At 39.6% G+C, this 12290-nt stretch overlaps 1 protein-coding gene across 1 annotated transcript; it reads left to right on the forward strand.

Annotated features, from left to right (window-relative positions):
• The first annotated feature begins 9403 nt into the window (after positions 1–9403).
• On the forward strand, positions 9404–9793 carry LOC107947829 (uncharacterized). The gene has a single exon (XM_016882345.1). It carries the CDS (start codon positions 9404–9406, stop codon positions 9791–9793), a length of 390 nt encoding a protein of 129 aa, XP_016737834.1.
• The last annotated feature ends 2497 nt before the right edge of the window (positions 9794–12290 follow it).

Here is a 12290-nt window from a genome sequence, read left to right on the forward strand (position 1 = left end):
ATTTTGGTTTTTATTTCAATAAGGCCTTGTCTTTGGTTGCTAGGCTTATAAGTATTTGTTTATTAAAATATGCAAGAATGGGTCTGCTAGTCTGGTGGATAAGTGGAGTGTTGGTGTGAGGGAGGTCTTAAGTTCGAGTCTAAGTGGAGGCAATATTTTTGCTGCTAGTGTGTGGGAGTGTTTGAGTTGGCTTGCGATTCTAAGTATTTGCTACAGTTGAGGTTTAGTAGGAGCAAAACAAGGGATTTGGGAGTTACCCAAATACTCTGCTTTTCCCTCTCTGTCGAATTTCTCTACAATTTTCCCCTTCTCCATATTTATTTTCTTTCTTTTCTTCTAGCCGGAATTCCCTATTTGCTACCAATTTTACTTCTTTCTATTATTAGTTTTTGGCCCTTTTCCATCATCTCTGCTCATTTCTGTGTTTGGCGCAAATACGGTAAGCGTAAGGGTACCTTTAGTTTCATTTTATGATTGTTGGGTTGTTAAGAGGTTGTCTTCTATTTAGGAGGAAATCAAGGTGCTGTGGATTGCTAAAACGACGCTCTAATCAGCGAGGAACTGTCACTGTTCATTAGAGGTAAGGTCGTCATTAACTTTCAGGAGTTGCCTATTCTTTGTGACTTGGTTTAGGTGACTAACTAAGTGACGCGCTGTTCGATATTAGGTTCTGGAGTGCTCGTGGTTGCGTTAACTTCGAAACAATACTAAGTGTGTACCCCGACTGCATAAAAAAGAGAATCGGTGAAAGCCAAAAACGATTCTAATGACGCCACACGGAGTACACGGGCGTGTGGTCAACGAACCAGGCCGTGCGCGCGTGACACGGGCATGATGGACATAGCCGTGTTGAGGCTAGCGAGGTCGTGTGTGAGACACGAGCTCGGCCAATTGTGTCGTGTGGGCCAAACGGACGTGTGGGCCTAGATGAGTGAACTGCACGAGCGTGTGGAAATTTGGGCCAGGCCGTGTGATCCACACTGCCAAGGCCAATTTGGGTTGTGTGGCCCACATGGGCAAGCCACATGGGCGTGTGAGCCCATTTTTCTGAAATGTTCTGTAAGGTTGCACGGGTCGCCCAAGTCGACTGTGACTTGTCGAAGGGTCGGTAAGCAATACTTAAACCCCTATTCTGTGATGTGATATTGTGATGTATGTGTTACCATGTTACACCTAGCATGTATATCTATACTGTTTTGGATATAAATGTATGATCTATTTATCTGCATTATAACATGTCATATTGTATAATGCATTGCATTGGGGTGGGTTTGATGAAGAGAAGGAAGTATCTGAAGGCTTCATAAGCCTGTTATCTGGAAACTAAGCTGCGTATTTATGACATGTGCCGCATTACAATTCTTTATGGTGTGTAGGGTTGGATGGGTTGATTTTATCCTCATATTTGGTGTGCAGGGATGGGTGGGTTGATTTTTTCCCCACATGGTGTGTTGGGTTAGACGGAGTTGATGTGTAGGGTTGGTGGGCATGTTCTGTTATTTTGATCTGTTATGCATGCTTTATTTGAGATGGCCTAAGGCCCTAATTTGTATCTGATTCTGTTTCTGAGTGGGCCAAGGCCCACACTGATTCTGTATAAAAGGTTTACGCCCGAGTTATGACTATATTCTGATATCTATCTATATGCATGCTGAACTGTGGGGATGTACATACAGAGTTTGAGAAAACTCACCCTTAATTGTTTTATTTGTTCAGGTAATCCTCAATAGTAGGCGGATCGGTGTAGTGGAGGACTCGACAGTGACCATGCTAACATACATTTGGTTTATAGACTTACTGCTTTTGTTTTATTCATTATTTTGGGAATATTTTGATGTAAATTTTGGACTTAGACTTTTGGTTTTAATTTGGGTTTTTTAACTGCGAACATGGATTATAAGCTACAACACACAAGTATGGTTTTCCTAAAACAAGCCAAGAGTTTTCGAAATAAAAAATTGTTGTCAAAAGCTTCCGTGATAAAGTAATGTTTTCAAACAATTTGACTGTTACACGATATCGACTATGAAAAGGATAACAATTTGAACGATTTTCCTAATTCGAAACGATTTCTAAGAAAACACTCTCATGTGACTGTGATATCCCAAATTAGGGCCTAAACGGAATAGTGGTTTCGAAACCACAATTTTGAAGTAGAAAAAATTATTCTGATTAATTTTTATAATTTATTGAGTGATTAGATGCATGTGTTAGAATATCAATAGAAAATTTCATGAATTGCATGTCTAATTTGCCTATTAGGACTTAATTGCAAAAGTTGATAAATATGAGTTTTAGATGTTAAAGGATTTAATTGAAGAGCATAATTGAAGTGGAGGTCCTTAAATGGTAATTATACCATTAGGTTTTCATGGACAAAAATGGACATACATAGGTAGAAATAACCAAAGTTTTTAATGAAGGGTATTTTAGTCATTTGGTAATTAAAAGATTAAAAAAAGGAAAAAGATGGAAAAATATGTCCATCTTCTTCATTAGGACAAAATTTCAAGGGTTCTGCATAGCTAGGGTTTGTTTCAAGCTTCCAAGCTCCATAGTAAGTGATTCCAAGCCCCGTTTTTAATGTTCTTTACGTTTTTGGAGTCCCGGTAACTTGATTTAGCTTATTCTAGCAATAATTTAACCTAGGGTTTATATTTGGAAAAATACCCATAGGTGAAATGTGTTTATTTTGATGTTTTATGGTAGAATATGAAGCTTTAAATTGTGTTAAACAACTTTTGCTAAACGATTTTACGTGAAAACGAGTAAAATGGCATAATCGGTAAAAATACCTAATGTTTATAGCTACATGTTACAGTGAGAATTTGATGTTGCTATAGAAGGGAAAATTGATCAGCATGTCATAAAACATAAGAATTTTGGAAAAAAAATAATTTTTGAGCTTGGGGCAAAAGTGTAAATATGCAAAAGTTTAGGCGCAAAATCGTAATTTTTCAAAAGTTAAAGTTAAGGACTATTTCAATAAATGTGAGTATTAAATCAGATAAATGTGTTATTTTAGACAAAGAAAGATGTGGAATCGACCTTGATCGGGGAAAGGAAAAGATCGTGGACTAAATTGCAAAATTTCTTTATTTTGTACTGAGGTAAGTTCAGGTGTAAATGTAGTAACATAATTTTCATTTTAAGTAATTTAATGCTATTTATATGATATGATGATTAATATCATGAAATATTATGCTTTGTGGTTATTATTGAGTAATATGCAAATTATGTGTGGTACTTGTTAAATATGAATTGCTACCGAGTATCGGTTTCAATATTCCATGGAAGACTGAAAAGATGTGTGATCGAGGAAAAAGCCTATTTGAACCTTGGGAATAGATTAGAATACAAGTGACATGTCACTAGGATATTTGAGTTTCGAGCTCGTTGAGTTGAGTCCGAGTTCACTTATGGATACGAACGCTCGAGCTCGTTGAGTTGAGTTCGAGTTCACTTATGGGCAGGTTACATGGTAGCTTGGCTACATAATTTTCGCAAGCTATTGAGTTTGTCTAGCTGCGGGTATGGCACTTATGTGCATGAAATCCGTGTATTCGAATCATATTCCGATGTGTTCAACGGGTAAATCTTAAGTGGATAAGGTGAGTATCTAAAACGAAGGTGACATGTTGGAAAGTGTGGTGAATGAGAAAATTTGTATAGGTATGTACTTAACCCTTGGGTTGAGACTTCAATATAACAATAATATGGTAGGATCATGAATGAGAAATATGATATGAATGCTTTGGTGATATTATGCAAATGTGGATTTCGTATTATTGCATGGTTATGTTACTTGCTATTTACATGTGAACTTACTAAGAAATTATGCTTACTCCCTCCTCTCTATTCTTTGTAGTATTGTCAAGCCAGCTAGGAGATTGGGAACGGTCGGAGGCGCGCTCACACTATCAACAAACTATTTCGGTATAATGACTTGTATATTTTGGGAATATGGCATGTATAGCATTATAATCATTTTGTGTATATAATCTTATGATATGGCTCATGGATGGCATGGAAATGTTTGAGAATGATTAGCTATTGGAGTGGCTAATCAAGATTATATTTGATAACACGTATGCTTTATGTGCTAACTAATCTATGGATATCCATAAAATGGTGAAATTGGCTATAAAATAGAATCACACAGCAGCAGTTATGTGAGTTTGAAAAATCACTAAAAATAGTAGAGATAGGATTAGATAATGAATAAAATATGGAATTGAAGATTAATGAATCTATTTTATATGGAAGAAACAAAATAGGTAAAAGAGTTGTATTTTATGAGATATTTACGTTTTGGTGAAATAGGGTTAGAGCAATTTCTGGATCCCCTATTTTGAATTTATAAATTCACCATAAATTGTGTAAAAATATTTATGACTCAAACTTTATATGTATAGGTTCCCTATTGAGTCTACTTTTAATAGAAACAAACATCATAGTCATCTAAATTCTATACAAAGAGAAAAGTGATTTGTAGTAAACAAAGGTTAGAGTAGTCAAACACTAAAACAGGGGAAATTTTAACTAATAAACTGTACTAATTGGCCTTACCAAAAATTCTAGAAAAAAATTAGTAATTATATATATGAGTTTAGTTTCAGGGAAAATTTACAAAATTTGATTTCAAGTTTCGTAACTCGAGATTTAATTTTTTTTAGCGACTATGACACAGATGGATAGTTTACTATGAGAATTGTTTGAGCTTATTTAAATGCTAAAATAAGTTTAGTAATGTCTCATGCTCGACTCCGGCGACGGTCTCGGGTAAGGGGGCATTACATGTGACATTTTTGGATTTGGCCATAACGCCTAGACCGGGTCTGAGGTATTACATTAGTGGTATCAGAGTCAGGTTGCAAAACTCAGCTATGGATTTGTGTTGTAAAAGAATGGTTTTTGAGAAATAATGTGTAAAATAATTTGAAACATTTTTGATAAACTGTGGTACACTGAGTCTCCGGCGCCGATCCTGTAAGTTTCTAAAACTTTATTTAGAATTGTCTGAAAGCATGCTTAGAATATATTGAAATGTTGTTTTGATTTGCTTGAAAATACTATTGTATGCTATGAAGCTACTGTAGGTAGTGGGCTCTTTTGAAACACTCTAGGTAGTGCAAATTGAAAAATGTAATAAACTGCGACTTGCGATAACAGACTCTAAATACTCTGATAACTTTACTAAATAAAATATTTGTTAATAAATATCGAAACTATAAACTGGTTTGCATAAAAATGTTAATATAGATTAATTCAAAATTACGATAAGCACACGTGGTACTCGTGGACGGGTACTAGAGGCCAAAGTAGGGGCCATAGAGGGGCTCGAGTTGAGTCATTCGTATCTGATACGATTTAGAATCTGGTCACTAGTGAGATGCTAAAGTCCCCTGTTACTGAGACTGGATCTGGGACTAGGTCTCATAATCGTGCGACTGGGGACGACGCAATGTCCCAAGCCATGCTACGAATTTTGGAGAGGGTCACTAGGCCCAACACTAGTTCTAGGGGCCGTGGGTCAGTTACGGAATGACTCCGGTCCAATGGGGCAGAGTTATTCAGGGGCATCGCGATAGTTGCTCCTAATGTGGCAGAGTATTGGATGGAGGCCACGAAACGCATCATGGACGATCTGGATTTTACTGTTGAGTAGAAGCTCAAGGGAGCTGTCTCAGTGCTTCACGATGAAGCGTATCAGTGGCGGATGACGGTTAAGGAGGGCACTCAGGCCGACCGATTGACATGGAATTTGTTTAAGACGGCTTTCTAGAGAAAGTATGTAGAGGTTAGTTATATGGACACTCGGAGGCGGGAGTTCGTTAATCTTACTCAGAGAGATCGTTCAGTGGCCGAGTATGAGGTTGAGTTTCTGAGACTGAGTCATTATGCAAGGGCATGGTGGCGACAGAGTATGAGTGTTGTGTCCATTTTGAGGATGGTCTCCAAGACAATTTACGGGTTCTGATAGCTCCTCAGAGGGAACGGGATTTCTCTGCATTGGATGAAAAGGCGAAGATCGCCAAGGAAGTAAATTGCACTGAGCATCAAAACCAAGACAGATGGAAAGCTAAGAGGGATGTAGAGCCTTCGAATTCTATGATGAGGCCTAGGAAAAAGGCCAAGTCTAATTGGCCAGTGAGAGTTGGGCCTACTATTGCACCTACTGGGGTGACGATCTATTAGTACTGTAATAGACGCCATCCAGGCGAGGTTGGAGGGCTACTGGAGCTTGTTTGAGGTGTGGGTCTCCTGAGCACCGTGTGAAAGACTGTCCACTGAGGACTAATCAGATGCAAGCTCTAACTATTGAGAATGCACAGCCACTTAAGGGCCGAGGACAGGCCAGGGGTGGTAATGGTAGGGGCAGAGGTGTTGGACCGACTAAGGTGAGGTAGCCTGCACTGGTTTATGCTGCACATCACTGTGAGGATCGAGATGCTCCGGATGTCATCACGGTTATGTTTCTAATTTTTAATTTACCTTACTTTGTATTGATAGACATAGGCTCTACACACTCTTACATAGCTAGTACGGTGTCTGAGACCTTGGGGTTGCCGTTTGAGAGCACTTCTAGTGAGATAACAGTGGGGAGTCCGTTGGAGCAGTCTTTTGGAGTTAGTAAACTGTTTAGAGATGTTCCGTTAGAGGTCCAAGAGACTGTATTTCTGGCTGATCTGATGGAGCTTCCTTTTGAGGAGTTTGACTTAATTTTAGGCATGGACTGGCTGGTCAAACATCGAGTGAGTCTGGACTGTGATACGAAAAGGGTCGTTCTGAGGACCAAGGGGAATAATAAGGAGGTTGTGATTGGGGAACACTGAGATTATTTGACTAATGTGATATCTATATTGAGGGTAGAGAAGTTAGTAAGGAAGGGGTGTGAGGCATTCTTGGCTTTCATTAATGTTGTTGATTCTGTAGACTCTTCAGTTTAGGACATCCGAACTGTAAGGGACTTTCCAGATGTTTTTCTAGAAGAATTACTAAGATTGCCTCCGAGTCGTGAGGTAGAATTTGGTATCAAGTTGATGTAGGGTTTAGCTCCAATGACTAACGCCCCTTATCGAATGCCACCAGAAGAGCTAACAGAGCTTAAGGCTCAATTGTAGGAGCTTTTAGAGCGTGGATTTATTTGCCCCAGTGTGTCTCTGTGGGGAGCACCTATTCTATTTGTAAATAAAAAAGATGGGACAATGAGGATGTGTGTCGACTACCGTCAATTGAATAAGTTGACAATCAAGAATAAGTATCTGCTTCCGAGGATAGATAACTTATTTGATCAGTTCAGAGGGGCTTCAGTGTTCTCTAAGATCGATCTGCATTTGGGTTATCATCGTTAAGAGTTAAGGATGTCGATGTGCATAAGATGACATTTAAGACTCGGTACAGACATTACAAGTTCCTAGTTATGCCCTTTGGGTTGAATAATGCACCAGAAGCATTCATGAATTTGATGAACCGAGTGTTCCAACCCTATTTGGACCAATTTTCGGTGGTCTTCATCTACGACATCTTGGTATGTTCTAAGTCAAAGGGCGAGCACGATGAGCATCTCAAAGTAGTTCTACAGACTCTGCGTGAGAAACAGTTGTATGCGAAGTTTACGAAGTGTGAGTTCTCGCTCATAGGGCATATGATTTCTGTTGAAGGGATTCGTGTGGATCCTTGTAAGATTGAGGCTATGTTGAGTTGGAAACAGTTGAGGAATGTATCGGAATCCGCAACTTTCTGGGTCTGGCAGGATATTATCGACGATTTGTAAAAGGGTTCTCTTTGATCGCAGCTTCGATGACTAAGCTACTGTGTAAGGGAGTTCTTTTCGTGTGGACTGATGCATAGCAGGAAACCTTTGAGAAGCTCAAGACCGTGCTAACTCAGGCACCTATTCTTATTCAGCCTAAATCCGATAAGGACTTCGTGGTTTACAGTGATGCGTCACATGTGGGTCTGGGTTGTATTCTGATGCAAGACGGCAAAGTTGTTGCTTATGCATCTCGACAGCTCAAGATTCATAAGGCTAATTATCTGACGCACGATTTGGAGTTAGCAACAGTAATTTTTTATCTTAAAATCTAGAGGCACTATCTGTATGGTGAGAAGTGTACCATCTACACTTATCACAAGAGCCTCAAATATCTCCTCACTCAAAAGGAGTTGAACCTTAGACAGCGTCGATGAGTTGAACTGCCTAAGGATTATGACTGCAATATCGAGTACCATCCTGGAAAAGCCAATATGGTGGCTGATGCTTTAAGTCGTAGGGCTATGACCGATTTCAGAGCGATGTTTGCTCGACTCAATTTATTCGATGATGGGAGGCTATTGGCTGAGCTGCAAGCAAGACCAAAATGGATTAATCAGATCAGGGATAAACAGATGGGAGATAAGTCTCTTGCATTGAGGTTTTGGCAGATTGAAAGTGGGCCTACTTTAGATTTTGGGATTAATGATGATGGGGTATTGTGTTTCCAAGGGCGGATATGTGTACCAAATGATGAGGATCTAAGGTAGTCGATACTAAGGGAGGTGCATAGTAGCCCTTATGCTATGCATTCCGATGGAAACAAGATGTACCGAGATCTCCGAGAGTTGTACTGGTGGCCAGGGTTGAAACGTGAGTTTACCGACTTTGTTGCTCGTTTTTTGACTTGTCAATAGGTTAAGGCTGAGCATCAGTTACCTTCGGGTTTGCTGCAGCCTGTTAAGATACCGTTATGGAAATGAGAGCGAGTAACGATGGACTTTGTTAGTGGGTTACCCCTAACACCCACTAAGAAGGATTCTATTTGGGTCATCGTGAATCGATTGACCAAGGCTGCACATTTCATTCCGATTAGAGTAGACTTCTCCCTACAGAATTTGGCCAAACTTTACATTTCTGAGATAGTGAGGCTACATGGGGTACCTATGTCGATCATTTCTGATAGGGATCCTCGTTTTACGTCTCTGTTCTGGCAAAAGCTTCATGAGGCTTTGGGTTTAAGATTGGACTTCAGTACTACTTTTCATATCAGACAAATGGTCAGTCGAAGAGGGAGATTCAGGTTCTAGAGGGCATGTTGAGGGGTTGCATTATAAACTTTTGAGGCAGTTGGGAGGAGTACTTGCCATTAGCAGAGTTCGCTTACAACAACAGGTATCAGTCTAGTATACAGATGGCACCTTACGAGGCATTGTATGGACGTAAGTGTCACACTCCCTTATGCTGGACTAATTTGGGTGAGCGATGTGTTTTGGGTTCGGAGTTAGTATTAGAGACTAAGGATAAAGTCTATTTGATTTGAGATTATCTGAAGGCGGCTTCTGATAGACAGAAGTACTATGCGAATTTGAAGATGAAGGACATCGAGTATTTTGTGGGGGACATGGCTTTCCTTAGGGTCTCGCCATGGAAGAAGGTTCTAAGATTCGGTCGCAAGGGCAACCTGAGCCCTCGGTTTATCGGGTCGTGCAAAATTCTAAAACGAGTGGGACTAGACCGGTCGCTTATCAGTTGGACTTACCACCAGAGTTAGATCGCATTCACGATGTATTCCACGTCTCTATATTGAGGCGTTATCGCTCTAATCCCAAGCATATTGTGCCTGTAGAGGAGATTGAGGTTAGACCAAATCTAACATTCAAAGAGAAGCCGGTTCAAATCCTAGACTGCAACGTTAAGGTTCTGCGTAGGAAATTTATCCTCTTAGTGAAGGTGCTGTGGCAGAATCATAGCACTGAGGAGGCTACTTGGGAACCGGAGGATTCGATGCGTCATCAGTATCCTCACCTTTTCTGATCAATTAAATTTCGAGGATGAAATTTTCTTTTAGGAGGGTAGAGTTGTAACGCCCCAAAATTTATATTTCTAATTCTATTAGAATATGACACAACTATGTATCTGCTTCAGTGGTTAAGTGTTCTGGAAGTGTCTAAAAAGTCTTGAGTTCAAGCCCTAGCTTGGGAAAAATTTTGGTTTTTATTTGAATAAGGCCTTGTCTTTGGTTGTTAGGCTTATAAGTATTTGTTTATTAAAATATGCAAGAATGGGCATGTTGGTCTGGAGGATAAGTGAAGTGTTGGTGTGAGGGAGGTCTTGGGTTCGAGTCTGAGTGGAGGCAGTATTTTTGCTGCTAATGCCGTGGGAGTGTTTGAGTTGGCTTAGGATTCTGAGTATTTGCTACAATTGAGGTTTAGTGTTAGCAAAACAAGGGATTTAGGAGTTACCCAAATACTCTGCCTTTCCCTCTCTACCAAATTTCTCTGCAATTTTCCCCTTCTCCACATTTATTTTCTTTATTTATTTTCTTTCTTTCCTTCCAACTGGAATTCTCTATTTGCTGCCGATTTTCCTTATTTCTATTATTAGTTTTTGGCCCTTTTCCATCATATCTACTCATCTCTACGTTTAGCGTAAATACGGTAAGGATAAGGGTGCGTTTAGATTCATTTTATGATTGTTGGGTTGTTAAGAGGCTGTCTTTTGTTTAGAAGGCAATCAAGGTGCTTTGGATTACTAAAATGGCGCTCTAAACAGCAAGGAAACTGCCGTTGTTCGTTAGAGGTAAGGTTTTCATTAACTTTTGGGAGTTGCCTATGCTTTGTGACTCGGTTTAGGTGACTAACTAAGTGACGTGCTATTTGATATTAGGTTCTGGAGTGCCCGTGGTTGCGTTAGCTTCAAAACAGTACCAGGTGTGTACCCCGACTGCGTAGAAAATGAGAACTGGTGAAAGCCAAAAATGATTCTATCGACACGCCCGTATGGTAGGCCGTTTGGAAGTACACGGGCGTATGGTCGACAAACTAGGCCATGCGCGCGCGACACGACATGACGGACACAGCCTTGTGAAGGTTGACAAGGCCGTGTGTGAGACACGGGCTCCACCAATTGGGCCATGTAGGCCACACGGGCGTGTGGGCCCACACGGGCAGGCCACCTGGGCGTGTGAGCCCATTTTTTTAAAATGTTCTGTAAGGTTGCACGGGTCGCCCAAGTCGACTGTGACATATCGAAGGGTCGATAAGTAATACTTAGACCCCTGTTCTGTGATATGATATTGTGATGTATGTGTTACTATGTTACACCCAGCATGTATATCTATACTGTTTTGAATATAAATGTATGATCTGTTTATCTACATTATAGCATGCCATATTACATAATGCATTATATCGGGGTAGGTTTGATGAAGAGAAGGAAGTATATGAAGGCTTTATAAGCCTGTTATCTTACAGCTAAGCTGTGTATTTATGACATGTGTTGCATTACAGTACTTTATGGTGTGTAGGGTTGGATAGGTCGATTTTATCCCCATATTTGGTGTGCAAAGATGGGTGGGTCGATTTTATCCCCACATGGTGTGTTGGGTTGGATGGAGCTGGTGTGCAGGGTTGGTGGGCATGTTCTATTATTTTGATCTGTTATGCATGTTATATCTGATATGGCCTAAAGCCCTAAGTTTGTATCTGATTCTGTTTCTTAGTGGGCCAAAACCCACACCGATTCTGTAAAAGGGTTTAGGCTCAAGTTATGACTATATTCTGATATTTACTTGTATGCATGTTGAACTGTGGGGATGTACACACTGAGTTTGCGAAAACTCACCCTTAATTGTTTTATCTGTTTAGGTAATCCTCAGCAGTAGGCGGATCGATGTAGTGGAGGACTTGACGGTGACCACACTGACATACATTTGGTTTATAGACTTACTACTTTTGTTTTATTCATTATTTTGGGAATATTTTGATGTAAATTTTGGACTTAGACTTTTGGTTTTAATTTGGGTTTTTGAACTGTGAACATGGATTATAAGCTACAACACACAAGTATGGCTTTCCTAAAACAAACCAAGAGTTTTCGAAATAAACAATAAATTGGTTTCAAAAGCTTCCGCGATAAAGTAATGTTTTCAAACAATTTGACTGTTACACGATATCGACTACGAAAAGGATAACAATTTGAATGGTTTTGTTGATTCAAAATAGTTTCTAAGAAAACACTCTCATGTGACATTGCCGGATTCGGCCATAACTCTAGGCCAGGTCTGGGGTGTTACACTTTCTCTCTTGTATGTAAGTGTTTTCAAGCCCCGTTTTTAATGATTTTTAAGTTTTTGATTTTGTTTTAGCTTAATCTAGCTAGCTTAGGGATCAATTTGTAAAACTATTAAAGATTGAGGGTTATGCCATGAATGTTCTTGTATGATTCTTGATGTTTAATGGTCGATTATGAGTTCTTGTTGATAAATAAACAAGTTTTGTAAAGTGTTTTTTGATGAAATATATATATAGGG

The sequence above is a fragment of the Gossypium hirsutum genome, chromosome A04 (assembly GCF_007990345.1).
Source record: "Gossypium hirsutum isolate 1008001.06 chromosome A04, Gossypium_hirsutum_v2.1, whole genome shotgun sequence".
NCBI classification, from domain to species: Eukaryota; Viridiplantae; Streptophyta; class Magnoliopsida; order Malvales; family Malvaceae; genus Gossypium; species Gossypium hirsutum.

What these genes read in the sequence shown, in the direction of transcription:
- LOC107947829 (XM_016882345.1), top strand. Translation starts at nt 9,404, where the DNA reads ATGGAAGAAGGTTCTAAGATTCGGTCGCAAGGGCAACCTGAGCCCTCG.